General features: G+C 29.5%; 1 protein-coding gene across 1 annotated transcript in view; it reads left to right on the forward strand.

Moving 5' to 3' along the window:
- LOC118183105 (uncharacterized) overlaps nucleotides 1-15981 on the forward strand; it is a 109365-nt gene that overhangs the window by 31663 nt on the left and 61721 nt on the right. The window contains exons 6-7 of the mRNA XM_085811028.1: nucleotides 5871-5892; nucleotides 15917-15980. Coding sequence (XP_085667154.1) covers nucleotides 5871-5892; nucleotides 15917-15980 — 86 coding nt within the window. The remainder of the gene's footprint in view (nucleotides 1-5870; nucleotides 5893-15916; nucleotide 15981) is intronic.

Genomic DNA, 15981 nt, shown 5'->3' on the forward strand with positions numbered 1-15981 from the left:
TTTAATCATTTGAAATTTCTGTCTGTTATTACAACTGCCATTTTGAGTGTGAATTAGCATTTTGGAGGAATATTTTTGGCGATTCACTGACATATATGGTTATCTTTTGAATGGGTTCATGGGTTTTAATTTGTTTCTAATATAAATGATGGGATACTCGAGTTTCTAAGCAAGAAGTGAAATATAAACATTTCGAAATTCATTTTTTTCTAATAAAGAGCTCTTAAACAACTTTTCGCTTTTGGGGATGTGAATTCTTTTGTTAAATGGTTCTAAATTTGGCGACTTATCAACATTTTGGCAATTTTAGGATCAGTTTCTAAAAAAAATTCTCCCGAGATCTGGGAATTTTTCGACCATTTTTTTTTAAAACATCGTAACGTTGATAAATTTAATTAAAATAATGGTAATATATTGAAATTAAATTAAAAAAATAACATTAAAATAAAACATTTTTATTTTTTGCTGTCATATTATAAAGTTTCATTTTGGCAACTTATTATAAAATATTTTGCATCTGAAAAATAAACAAGGTATAATGCTATAAAGCACAATTTGCGAAACAGCTCTTAACAAAAGCAAAATTAGCTATTTAATTAATTAAAAATGTCTTCTTTTTAATTTTTTCATAGTAATAGTTTTTCCCATGTAATCGTTTCAGAATATTCAAACTTCTCAGAATATGCATCAGTTTTTTCTATAAAATTAATTTTACACTTTTTTTCCCTTTTTTTTTTTTTTTTTTCTCCAAAATATTTCCGGCTTTTTGCTGTTACAAATTGGTAGGGATAATTTTTCTTTAGGATTTTAGACATTGCAGCTTGGAAATTTTAGAAGGATTTGAAGGCAAGATTTATAGACCCACAATTATAGAAGATTCGAAAAATATGTGACAGAATGAAAAGTATCTCTATGGTATCAACACGGATGTATTTTACAGATGAATTTCTTACTTTTTGGAGAACGTCTGGAAGAACAATGAAAACAATATTTGAATGTTTTACTTCTGATACTAGAATCTTTTTCTCAACGTGTTTATCTTCCTTTTATTTTCTTTACTTTTCACTAGACACTTGCATGGAAAATATCAACAATGCTTCTAATCTTATCACTTGAGAGCAGACGTTATAGAAAAGGATTTTTTTATTAATAAAGAAATTGAAAACATACAATTTAAAAGATTCATCTAATATGTATTAATGCATCATATACAGAGTGGGCACTAAGGATTTTCCCACCTGATGCAATCTCTGTGGATCCTAAATTCTGCTGCCTAGTGCCTTTTTAAATTCTGCTTTCAATGCCTGTTCGAAATTCTAAAAGTTTTGCCATTTCTAGATTTTGTTGTTCCATGTGTCACTAAATTTTAAAAATTCTGTCACGCCAGTTCTGTACCCGGCCTCTACCATCTATATTTCATATTTCTTCTGAATATTCATATTACTGAAGAAATAAAATTAGCCACTTTTTCTATATATTCTAAATGCATTTAGTGTTTTTTAGAATAACAGAAATCCTTAATTAAATCCCAAAATTCTAAAATGAAAAGGAAACATGTTGTAGAAAGAAACTGAATTCATAAAGAAAATTATTCTTCAAAGGTATTTGCAGTTATCATTATGTAAATTACCCAATTGTTTATGATTTCAGCCTTTACTATAATTTCTATATCCTCATATGATAGAGTTACTGGGCCAGATCAAATTAAAATTAAATTGTATAATCTTTGACCATTAGTTCACATTTTTAAATTTGAATTTGACTGTTCGTGTTTAATTATGTCATAATTATATTAATTATGTCAATTAATTAATTATGTCTGAAATTGATTTTGCTAGCATAAGAACATGCCTTCATGTTCTAAGTTCTTTTTAAATAAGAGGCTTATTTAAACCTTCATCTGATATTGTAGTTATTTTCAGACATAGCAATAATTTGCTTCATATGTGTCTGACGTTTTGGACTATTTCACTTTTACCAGATCAAGTAAACCATCATAGGTACATTGTGGAGAGGTTGATAGGTTAGAAGATAAATCACTCAGAAATTAGCGAGAGCATTGGTTTGCATATTGAGACAAATCTCTAATTCTTAGAAAAGATGCTTAAAGAGAAGGAAATCGATGTAAACTAGCCTAATTCTAACTCAGAAGTCAAACAACAAAAGCCAAATGTTTGGGAAGGCTTCAAATTAAAATGAAGGATAAATATTTGGAGTGTCGTGTAGCTTTTAATGTGTAATTTTCCTAATATCATTTAAGAATCAATGTCATAAATTACACGTATTTTAAACTGTGGAATTTTATTTTATTTTGATTTTAATAGGTCTTTTTAACAAATATTGTTAAAAATAAAATTTAATAGTGGCCATGTAAATCCATAATAACTAAGTTTATCTAACTACATAATTTAATTATTTATAACTAATTGCTTACCCTTAAAATTATCTCTACATATTATTGTATGAGTTGTAAATTTATAAGAAGTTTCAATATTATAAAGAATAAGATGCAAAGAGCATCTAGGGCAATTTAAAGGTCTCTCTAGACAAGTAGTAGCAGTGAAAACATTCCGTCTTTTGATATGAATCATGCTGATTATGTATGATCTTACATCTCATTTTAACCTATGCCGTTTGACATAAAATCTACCTGCTATTTACTAAACCAAGACTGACCAAGTATGTGACAAAATGAGATGTTAAAAAAAATCAACATAAAGCTAACTGTTAGTGAAACGTAGATGTCACTTATCTTTCAATATTTCCAGCTGTTATAAGTGTAAAATGTTTAATGATACTTGATAAATAGCATAAAGTTTATTTTATTCTCAAACTTATTAATAATTATGTTAACTAATTCTTGTTTAGTAATAATGCATGCTACTTTGAGATCTATTTTATTTTTAGGATGGTATTACAAAAGTGAAATTCAGCCATAGATAATATTTTTATTGAATTTATCATTTCCCATTTGCTCATAGGTCCTTAAAATTTTCATTAATGGTCCTTAAAAGTACTTAATTTCCGTGTGCAGAAATGTGTACAAGCCCTGTCAAATTCTGTATTCTAGCAGAATAGAAATTGTTGCCATTTCACTTGCTGAAAATCTTTGTTGCAGTATACAGGTGATCCAATGAAAAAGTGTGTAGTTATTTAAAAAATGAAAATAAATTCTATATATGCTTTAAGTAATGGAATAATAGTCTTTTTCTTATTAAATAAATGTGAAATGTCTCTATGTGGTATTAATTTGTGATAAAATAAATATTGCAAAAAGTTTTATTCCACTTATTCTGTGGTATTTCTGTTTGAAACAGCTTGTTGTAAATATTTGATATTATTTTGTGCATCTTGAATTTTCTGAGGATTAATTCTTAATCTTCAGAAATATCCTCCTCTGGTAGGCATATCATAACATGTTATGTTTCAGATATTATACTGCAGTGTAAATATGATGATTTAATTCCAATTTTTTTAAATATATTGAAATTCTATAAACTTTTCTTTGAGACATTAGATTGTAATCTAAGTTTCCAGCTTTTATTATCATTTTCTGAATTTTGAATCATCAAAAATTACACAATTGGAAAAGCACTTTTCTTTGTAAAATGAAATGTAAAACACGTTTTTTGGATAAAGTTATCAAATTAATATAGTTTTCTTTTCCCCCTTGTTTGTGTCTTGCTATCTAATCTGGTCTTTCATGGTTTTAGTGCTGCATCTGCTTCAATGCAAAATTTCGTTGATAACTTCCTACCCATCATACTAATATTTAGGAAACTGAGCTTACGTTCCATTAAGCAGTATTTAAAAATTTTGTTAGACTCTAAATAAATAATTGCAGTGCTTTAGCAGGTATTTATTAGCAAAGAATTGCCATGAAAATCTCCAAATCTCCATTATCAGTTAAAATGTAAGTTACGTATACTCTGAATTTAAGAATAAGCTTTGAAATATGTAGTAATACTGTATGTGTCAAATTATTTCGCACAGTTTTATCAAAATTGATAATCTTATCTTCAGTTTTTTTTTTTTTTTTTTTTTTTTTTTTTTTTTTTTTTTACTGTAAATCAGACCTAACATATTTCTGTAATGTGTAGATGTTTTATTTAGCATTTTGTGTGTTATGTAGAGTAATGCTAATGTTGGTGTCTTGTAAACTAACACTAATGAACTTGTCAGCATCTGAAAGCTAATACCTGTTCATGGCTGATGGAATTAGTGCACATTGAAGAAGTTATGCCAAGATTGCAAAATTATGCAAATAGCTAGAGTGCATGTTAGTATGCAAGTTATCTAAATTTGTTATGGTTAAGTGTGGTTATATACCTAACAATGATACTACAACTGTGAACCAGGAGATTTAGGTAGCAGCATCTGTATGAGTGGTTAAAGCTCAGCTGTTGCAGTCACATTGAAAAAGAAAGATTGCACTTACGCTCCAGAGAAGACACTTTCTACATTTCACAGGCTACCAGATAGATATTACCAGAATAAAAATTGCAGGATGAACAACATGCCATATAAACTACCACCTGTATAATTTGAATAATGCTGTCTGACAGTGATGACAACAGCAGAGATATGTATATAAGTCATACACAGTGACTGGCTCATGAAGCATTAGATAGATATCAGACTCGTTCCCCAGTCATATACAAATCCAATAGGAACCTGATCCACTACCCAGGCAGCTATTGTGGCTCAAGTGTGTGTGAAACCCAATGTAAATTGCTTCTAGAAAATGAATCTCTAATCCCAGTATCTTTTACGTGCTCCTCTTTTAACTCTAGAATATTGGCAGCTCCATTTCCAGTGGGATCAGGCCATGGCAACATGGAGCACCACAGAATGGTGTTTTGTGAAGTTCAGCAATGAGTTACGTTTATTTGAGGTTGGATTTATGTTCATCATATTAAGGCATAGAGGCCTGTGGCCAGCATACAATCCCAATTTCACTTTGAATGTCACATGATTATAGTAGCAGGTATTATGGCTGGGAAACCATATTTTATGACTATTGAACTGCTTTAGATTGCTTCATGGTATGCTGGCAAGCTAGCTGTATATGGATGAAATCATATGTTCGTATATGCTCATGTTTGTTGTCAAGAGTTCTTCAGTGTTCAACAGAACAGTGCCTGGCTGCATTCGTCATGGGTTGTCATCATTCACTATGTCTTAAATATGTAACTTGCTTAAGCTCTTCACTTTCTGGATGTCTCCTCTTTTGAATGTGCATGGGAGCAAATGAAAGAAGGCATGCAGATATACCAGAATATTCCAAGATTTAGAATAAACCTTGTGGCAGATGGATCCCATCTACCATATAGAACTCTGCTGAACCTCCATGCCAGAATGTGTGGTGACCTATATTCTATTACTTGGTGTGCAGCATTATGCTGAAAACTGGACTAAGTCCTACATGCTCGTGACTAATTGCCATATTAAGATAAAATAACATGCTAAACAAGTATTAATTTAGAAGTCAAACAACAAAATCAGTATTGTATTTGCAAATTTTCATAGGACTAGTTTCGATGGTTTTACTGAAGCATCATCCTCAGCCGCCAAAGTTAAAATCCTCCCAGCGGAGGATGTTGGTTCAATACAATCATCGAAATTAGTCCTGTGAAAATTTGCAAATATAACGCTGATTTTTATTGTTTGACTTCTAAATTAATAATTGCTGTATTGCTGTGTTTCTGAGATCGTGTATCATTATGTCTTAAATTTCATTTATATATAGTGCCTTTTTCTATGTGCTCTGCTTTCTTTCACTGTTGAGTTTATAATGTATTAAGAAATAAAATGTCACTTAAAATAAAATTTTCATACCTTGTACTAATATAAATTTGTTTATTTTTTAGAAAGTGATGCAGAAAGTGATGAGTAAGTATTTTATTTAAATGCTAATTATATATGTTTTAGATATTTATATATTGTAAATCTGTTTGTATTAATTTAAAATTCTATTGTTATTGTATAGATTATAAAACGGGCACATTTAATTCTGTGCTTTTGCAAGAATAGGTTCGTGTTTTTCTCTTTTTAACTTAAGTTGATCTATTGGGGACAGACAATGTGACATGTGCATTAAAAAAAGGACTGTTGGGATAATAATAATCTAATCATCATCGCTTCAAAATAAAAAAGTAGCTGCATGGGTTTTCAATTATAAGAAAATAATTATCCATTGAAAATATTTTTAATGCCCTGAAGAGGTATGTTGTTTTCACTTTATGATAAAATTTTGTTGCCATTCAATGGTAAGGTCTTTATTTTTATTTGCAGTATTATACAAATATGTTAATCAGTTGGGCATAAGTTAGTCATATAAAATTTGTCACCTTGATTCCTTAACAGTAATTTAGGTACTTACGTATTATTGCAACCAGGTTGGCGCGATTTGTGAGTTTGAGTAAAAAAGTATGAATAGAAAGAAAATGTACATTTATTAATTACAGATAATTTTTAATACAGTTTTTTATACTATTTTGTTTTAAAATATAAAATAGCAATTAAACCCTTCCGGTTTCGAATTTGAAAAAGTTGCAGAATTATTTTTTCGGCGGAAATCTTTTGGCTATTGCTTTTAGCACTAATTGAAAACCGTCTTCGCCATTAACAGCTTGAGCTTGGCGCCATATAAATTCGATAAGGTATGAGTCAAGATGATGATGGGCTGTTCTTCTCTGTTTTTTGTTGCGCCATTTGGCTGAGCCCCACATGCGCTCTACATGTTGTGTGTGAACGCCCGTGTTGGGATCCACAAAGTTATATTTGTGATTAACAGTTCCATGCAGAAATCCAGCATTTTCGAACTCGCTTGTATTGTATCCTTTCCAGCAATCCGAATAAATGATGCTTTCTTCCTTGATATTTTCGCAAATTTTTTCCATTAGGGTAACGGCGCTTCTGTTAGGTACAGTAACCAAAAAAGTCTCTTTCTTTTCTCGGCAAATTCTGCCGAAAACCCATTGCTGTGGTAGTACACGCCCAGTGTTATTTTTTCTTTTTACAAATAAACTTTCGTCTAAACACGTAGGGTTGCCGTAAGTGGGGTCACCAAATTTGGCGATTTATGCGAATTTTGGCCTGGTTGCATTAATATGTAATTACCATTTACAAGAAATGTTATTTTATATTAATAATTTCATGAATAAAAAGATGTCTAAAATTCTGCAATAGGTAAGTCAGTATATTTCTAACTCTGCATCTTATGTATGCTTCTGCATGTAAAGTAAAATTTAAAGGTTACAATGAAGTTTTGAAGTTAATCTATATTTCACACCATTTCAAGTAATAATAATAATAATAATTTAGAAACAAATACCAAGGCATTTAAAAACAAAATTCTTGAGTAAAATTTAATCTCTTATCTGCATATAAAATGATGATGTCTACCTGAGAATTAAATATCAGTGATTGCAAAAAATGAAAATGACTAAGCAAGAATGAGCGGCCACAAAAATGCTTGGAATTTTTCAATATGTACTGTCAGTTTCTTGACTATTAGCAAGTGAGATCTTCAAATGTTATTTTTGTTTATAAATTATTTATTGTAACATAGTATATATTAAGTATAATGGTTATAAAATTTAATTGCATATGTTTAGTAAATAGTTTTTTTAGCTTCTTTTTATTAGGAATAATGCATTGTAATTTTGCAGATAAAATATGTAAAATTTGAAGAAATTAGTTATTTGTATTAACAAAGTTAACCTGCTTTTAACATGAATTTATTAAATAATTTGAAATCAAATCTAAATTAAATAACTTTATATATTTATCATCCAGTCTTATTATATATGTAGAATACTAATATTCAAAAGGAACAAGGAGTAGCTTGTTAGCTGTATTACTTGATGAAAAGTATCTTGATATAAAATACTACAGAATTTTAATTTTAACAATAACTTCATACTTTTAGCATAATTATACTTTTTGCATAATGTAATATGCTGAGTTAAAATTATTTTCTATATTCAATTATCTTCAGTTCTCTTTTTAAATAAAAAATAAAAACTTTGAACAATGTGGAAAATAGCTAAATGTATGTTAAAATAAAGCATAAACAATGGTAAAAAATTGCAGCAGTTTTTTTTTTTTGGGGGGGGAGGGCTTGTAAGTTAAAAATTATTTTGCTATCTAGTTTTGTCAAGTCACGTGAAAATGTTTCTTATTTAAGAAAAATCACACGAAAAATGCTTTTCATTTCTTTCACTATTGGAAAACTTTCTACCATTTGTATTTTAACAATTAATTGGATCTGAATTGAGTTCTTTTTTGAGCATGCTGCCATGAGTAAGATAATTAATGAAAATTCATTATTTAGTGAAAAAGTGTAATTCTGAGTAAATAATTGTCTTAAATTATTGAATTAAGAGCACTTGAAATAATTCAAATTCAATTAGCACATGCATACCTAATAATCATCTCCAGCACTAAGCTAAGCTATGCAATAATTTGATAAGTAGAAAAATAATTGTAAAGTCGGGGGGGGGAAGATTAAATGGTCAGAAAGGAATTCAGAAACTATCCAGAGTTCAGTCATCCAGATTGCAACAAAATAAACATCTTTTAGATAAATTTTTCTTATTCCATAAAGTATCTTTTTACAAATCAAATATGAAAATTAAAATATTTATTATATCGTTTATTTTATTACTAGCCACTCTGCATACAGCCTTCGCCTGGCTTTTAAATGTACCGCAAAAATGCCTAAAGGGAACACCAAAAATTAAATTTAAAACCTGCATAGAATTTTACTCAACAGAACAATTTTATCAAAAAAAAAAAAAAATCACATATTTAAAAAAATACAATGACGTAAGCAATATCCGTTAATACAAATAATAATTATCCTAATAAATAAATTAACCAACTTCCCGTTGCAAAAGCTTAAGAATTCAAATGGTATAAAGGAAGTTAAGTACTTTGTTTCACACACACAAAAAAAAAAAACTTTTTTATATGATTAAAATTATATGTAATTAAAATATAATTAAAAAAATATGATAAAATAAACAATAAATCTCACATTTTCAAGAGAAAACAGTCAGCAGTCCAGTATCCAAAGCAATGAATGAAAAACTGTTGAACTGTTGCCACATTAGCTAATAAAGAGGGGGGGGGAGGACATTTTGTTTGTTGTGCTTCGCGAGACACGTGTGCATCAGAATAAGATGTCCAGAAAATTTGTTTGTCCCAAAATCAGAAGAAAATAAGCAGCATGAAATGACCAATATCCCTTAATACAAATATTAATTGTCCTAATAAATAAATTAACCAACTCCCTGTTCAAAAAAAAAAAAAAAAAAAAAGTGGGGGGGGGGAGGAAAGAGAAATTTTGTTAAACTTTTCAGTTGTCTTAAAAGCAGTGAAATAAGCAATAAATATTTTATCTCATATTTTCAACAGTCCAGTATACAAAGCATTGATTGAAAAACTGTTGCCAAAACCATATTTCTAAAAGAACAATTCAAAATGATGCAATTTTATCAAAAAAGGTAAAATAAAAAATCTTATTCAAATTTTTAAAAAATTTCTTCAAGGTGTACTGGATCTGGTCTAGATGCACCTATGTACCAAATTTCGTAGCCCTGGGTCCATTATCCTAGGACAGCAGCACAAACGAAAGACGCACACAGATGCACTCACCTTGGAGGTGGTGTGTTGTTGGAGTAGTACAAACTCGCAAGACTGGCTATTTCACATCCCTAAGCCCAACTTTTAAAAACATTCATTAAAAAGATTTTTTATTTTACCAATTGTTTTGATTTTTTTTTTTTTTTTTTTTCTGTAATGGTATCTAACACAAATGTGATCATAAATATAGAATATCAAGAAGTTCTGAAAAAATTCTAACTAAAATGTAAATGCAAAATAAAATAGTTCACTCATCTTAATTAAGTGTTATATAAAACCTGACTTAAATCTCTATTTAAATATACATAAAAAATAATGAAATATATTATCAAATATCATAGTGTAAATGATTCAGAAAGTGTGTGATAATCTAGTCACTTTCATTTCATTAGTTGTGAAAGACATTTTCAGGTCAAATGTTCTAATTACTCCATCTCCGCAGAATAATTAATCCTAGGAATCTCCTCATTTTATTCAGATCTATCATTTTCTTATGCTATCCATCATTTTCTTATGCTAGAAGAGCATGTTGATTTTGGATGAAGATGGATTTTCGCTCATCTTTTGTTCATAGAAATTATTAATTTCTTCAACCATTATGTTAATTAGATTATTGAAAAAAAAAGGTTGAAGAATCAATTTCATTTTCATAACTTTGAATTAAGTTTACTTCTGTGATTCCTGTAAATGCATAAGGCTTCAATTACTTAACAGATCGAGTTCTTGATGGAGTAGTCACTGTTCTGCTGGATTGTGAGGTAAAAGCAAAACAAACTTCCAATTCAGTCTCTGAGAAAATTTTGGTATTGTAATCGCTGTTGTCACTTAAATCTAGAGTTTTCGGTTCAAAATAGGTACTCATGGGCTCTAATGTACACTTATGCGCTTTACAATTTGAATATACTCTTCTTCTTCTAGGCATTGCACTCTTGTGCAAAAAACTTATGTCTGCTATCTAAAGAAGATGCAAGCTGAATACAAATCAGAGTCCCTCACAACTCCACTCCCAAACTTCCCATAGGGGGAAAAAAAAAAAAAAAAAATTTTAAGCATCGGAAACTGTTCAATGTTTATATCACTTGAAGCCAACTGCATGTCAGCTGGGTTTTGTTAACTTTATATCATCTGCTCGTACATCTATAGGAATCACTAAAATCAGAAAGTACTTCGCAAAAACAAGATAAACAATGTATATGTTCAAATAAGCTAATTGTAGTGGACATGGAGTGCCATTTTGTGATTTAAAAAAGTTCTAAAAGAACGTGTATGTTTGGAATGCATATATGCAACACCCGTCTGTAAGATCAATGCAAGCAGAAATGCACCAGTGCATCACCCAGCTGCTAATGACATGTGGGACTGATGCCTCTATGACACACGCGTCTGTAGAGGGTTTTCATTCAGCAATATGCCATCGCAAAGGGGTTAAGAAATTTATTTAATCTTAGTAAAAAGAAATGAGGTTTTTAATTTTTTTAAATTGAAATAAAAATAATTTCTTTGTCTTTTATTTGTGCAGTAAAAGAAAATGAGATTATGATCTAAATAAAAATTTATTTTAGTATCTTATTTTTATTGAAATGCATGGTGAGTATAGGCAAAAATAATTTTGTCTGATTTTTTAATGAAAGTGTGATTTGTACTTGTTTTTTTGGAGGGGTGATGCAAATATTTATTCATTTATTTAAATTTAACTACTACTTTTGCTGAAGTAAAGTACTACAAAATGCCAACTATTAGTTTATAGCTATCCATAATTTCAATTATTAGAATTATCTGGACCTTAAGATGTAGCATATTGTTTTTGCTAGTATAGTAAAATTCAGCTTTATTTTCTCCTCCAAATACAACAGAAAAAATATTTTGGTCACTTTATGGCATTCACTTATAGACTGTTATTTTCAATTAATAAAGAAATATAATTTGGGCTAAATTTTAGTTGAATACAGGTTATGTTGTTTGACTCTGGGAGGGGAAAATTCTTTTATTAAATTAGTATAAGGAAGATAAAATCGTGTGTTCAATTTTATTTGCTGTTTTAATAGAAATTCTAATTAAAAATTAATTTCATTGTTTTATTTTAGTTCAAAATAGAAATTAGTTGTGTATTTTTGCAAATAAAAAATTGCTCTATGATCTCTTGTTGAAATAAAATATGATAATTGAAAAAAATTCCTCTCTTGCATATAACAGTAAATACATATTTGGTAACTGGTTGGAAAGTGACTACCCAATTATCCAGACTTTCTTATTGTCTCACTATCTAAATATTTTGAGTTTTATTCCATCTCAATTAATTTTAGCAAAGCATTTGAAGGCTTTCTGTCCTAATATATTTTATTATAGTAGCACTCAGCTGCAAAATGCTGAATATTTGCAGAAATTCAGGTAAAAGTGAGAAGTATAAAGAAAAATATAAACTTTTCTCAAAAAGCTAGGAGAAAATTGGAATTTTTTCCCGAAAGGCAGGGAGTTTTCCCACACAGTATAGAATTCCTTTTAAAATAATACCTGGTAACAAAAATTATCACTCGTAAAAAAGAAATAGAATTGCTCAATCATTTTCTGAGCTGCTATAGACATAAGTACAACAACCTGTAGCACGTGTACCACTGGTGGTATGCAAGAGAAAAGTAGGTAGTAAGCAAATAAACAAAGTATTTTTAACTATTAAATTCAAAAATTAAAACCTCAATATCCTGATTGAGTTTTTTCTCTAATACTCGTAAATTTACGCGATCTGAGCTTTATTCAAGAGCGGTGGTGGCGAAGTTGCCAGATCATGCAATTTTTTGCAGATTTGCTACTTTTGACAAACTTATGCTAATAAAATTTTAGAATTTGCGATTTTGCGAAATTTTTGCGACATCCATCATTTTCTTATGCTATTTTTTGCGACTTCAAAGATTTTTTTTAATGTATTGTAAAATGCTTTTATGTTAAAATAATGTATCAATTAATTATATTTTATATATATATATAAAAAGTAGTTTATTTAGGCTTAAACAGAAGTTGGCATCTGGCATTCTTGCTTATATTTTGGCTTTCCTTTACAAGCTTGCACAGACTGATGCCTGAAGTTGAAAAAGTGAGGAAGAAAACAAAACTGCTTTGAGACCAGGTCTCAAAGCAGATCCCCTCATCCTCCGTGCCCCCTTCATCCTCCTGCCCCCTCATCCTTCGTGTGTTTTGTTTTTAAGTCAGTTCCCCGCCCCCATTTCTAGGGTGATAATGAATCGAACGGAAGAACTTGTGGGTTGCGCGCTATATATTGGGTGCCCAAACAGAGGAAAAAATAAAATTCATTCTCCTGATTATAATACTTTTGAAAACTAAGCAGTGGAAATAACTTAAAAATCGAAACAAAGCAATTTTTACAAATAACAACAAAAATAAATTTAACAATGAACGAACAAGGTTTTTTTTTTTAAGTAATCGGAATGCTAAAATAAATCCACCTCGTAAAATGAACATGTCACTGACAAGCATTCCTCAATTAAAATGTTCACAATTAAGACCAAAAAAATTAAAATCAATGTATTGCCAACTCAAAACATTTAGTACAAAAGCACTAACAGTCTAAACGTGAGGAATCTCCTAAGAATGGATATGCACAAATTAATTTAGAAATAGAAACCTAAATTAAATTAGAATGAATTAAACAAGAAATAGATATTTAAACAATTGAAAATAAGCAATATAGTTTTAAAATTTTCATTAAAGCCAAGCTGTGTTATTAAAAAAAACTTTGAATCGAATACAGTGTGTAACTTACAGAACCAATAGACGGTAAATTTGTGATGACGTCACAAAAATCACGCAATCTCTGATGTCAGCTGTGATTTTTTAAAGTCTTCTTTTGCTATTTTAGTTGAAAAATTTCTGACAACACTGGGCGGTGGTAGTAGTACTTTGTAGTGGTGGTACTAAAGGTTTTCAGTTTTTGTTTAGATGGTATGTGTTAGTCAAAAGGTTGAGAATTGCTGGTCTATAGTATATAGTCTCTATTTTTAGTAACTGTTCCATTACACTTCTCTCTCAAAGTATAATTGCCCTTCAGAAATAAATAGCATGATCAAATAGTTATGCTAAGTATTTTCTTCAATTTAATTTTGTCACACCGTACGAGTAATATTTTTTATGAATTTAATATGCAGAATGAATAGCTTTTTTTTTCTAAGATCTGATGTCTCTTCTCTTTTTTAACTTTCTACTTTTCTTTAATGATTTAGATGCACATTTTCTAAATCTATTTCTTTCATTTGTTTTATGATCATAATCAGAATTTTATTATGTTTTTTAGTAAATGCATTAAATTATTCAGTTACTCACTTTCTAACTAATATATTGTATTTGGTTGAGAAAATTCCTCAATTTAATCAAGGAAAATCAAGGAGATTAAAAGTTAAATTTTAACAGAAACCTGGCATAGTATACATTGAACACCAATGCTGTCCGTCTCATGCTAATCATGTATCAAGCCAAGTGCCATAAAGATTCTATGTGCAGAGTGATAATGATAATAAGTGCTATATTTTAGATTGTGTGCAGAAGTCCATTTGATTTCAAAAAGTAATTTTGAATACCTAATTAGTTATCTTGCTCTTGCACACTCATTGTTTGTTTTCCAACATTACCACCATTGTTTGTTTCAGTATTGGCACATTTCTTCAGAGGCTAATTCATTTTCTGTAAGATGGTGGCTAACTGATTTTTGACAGTGATCCAAGTGTTTTATTAACTACACTGATAATAACATAGCGACTTTCACAGCTTTCTGTACACCTAGGGTCTTGATTTTAGGAAGAACTAGAGATTTAACTGGAGCAATATGAGGAATGTAGGTAGGATCTTTTAACTTGATGATTAATAAATAGACAGGATCTAGATCTTCTTGGTTGTGACTCGTGATTGTTGTCAACAGTGGCTCCATATTCAGAAGAAATGCATTAAATTATTTATACAGTTACACTGATAAGTGTTGAAAAACTAAGCTTATGCCCTTCCCTAAAAACAGGAAGAGAGAAAGTAAAGAGAAGAATTAAGCAAATATGTAAATTTCTGTGAAATTGAATGAACTTCTCATTTGTGTACTCTCTGACTTTATGCAAACTGAATTTTTAAGTCTTTTAAATTTAAGAACATAGGGCAAAAATTAAAATATTTTAGCAGTTTATACCAAAAATAGAAAACCTCAGAAATTTAATTATAATCTAAAGTGAAACATCACAGCTGTTAAACTAATTAGTACTTAAGCTTCGTCAGGTATTCAGAAAATCCTGATACTTGCTCTGTGTCTGTATGTTGATTATGCATTTACTGCAACACAACATGAAATTTTATATTTTCATTTTATCCTGTTTTAACAAAGGTTATATTATTACTAAAATAAAATATCTTTATATGCTTAAAAGAAAATACAAAATATATTATTTTTGACTAATCTAAACAATGGAATTTTTTACTTAAATTTGTATTTTACACAACTCATTTCTATTTTAGTTAATGAAATGATGAATTTAATTTTTATTTATAGATGACCTAAAGCTAGGTGAATAATCTTTTTATTTTTACCATACTAAAAATAAATAAAATATTTTTTTATTTGTGTGAGATAAAATATGTAACATTTCTCTGCTACGGAAATAGATCCAACGTTTTTTTAGTGGCCTAAATTAATAAAGCCAATGATGTGACACATTGTGTACTGTTATTATTTTTTATGTAATTTAAACTGACAATGATACTATTTAAGTAAATTAGCTATAAGCTTAATTTTACTTAGGCTAGAAAGAAGATTAAGTGATTCTGGTAATTGAAATCCTATTCTGTATAAGGTATTTTTTCTTGAATGATGCTATTTTTTTAACCTTTTAACTATCATGCCCAAAATAATCTCAGTCACAGCACTGGTCTTCCAAAATGCCACACCTGAATATTACTTGGGCTAATTTTTTTTTTGGGTGCATTGTATTGTTATACCCGAATATATATCGTGAGAAGTTTATTTCGGCTTCAGTTCAACAGATGGCAGCCCTTTACTGAAGGTTTCAAAGGATAGAGTTTAAAATTCATAGTGCGCTGCAAAAAAAAAAAAAAAGGGGGGGGAGGCAAACATTTCATTTTTGGAATTAAAAAAAAATGACAATTCATGCAACCAAATCATCAAAATAGTTTGACAGTTAGCTATATCGCAAGGTAAAAATAAAAGGTCAAAACACATAGAGAAATCTGCATTTACTTATTAAAAAAATTCATCTTTCAGGTCAGAAGTAGGTGGTCTTATAGCAGATATATTTGGTGAAAGTGATGATGATGAAGAATTTGAGG

Source organism: Stegodyphus dumicola, chromosome 2 (assembly GCF_044657685.1).
Source record: "Stegodyphus dumicola isolate Sdum_Otavi_A_Nest chromosome 2, ASM4465768v1".
Classification (NCBI taxonomy): Eukaryota; Metazoa; Arthropoda; class Arachnida; order Araneae; family Eresidae; genus Stegodyphus; species Stegodyphus dumicola.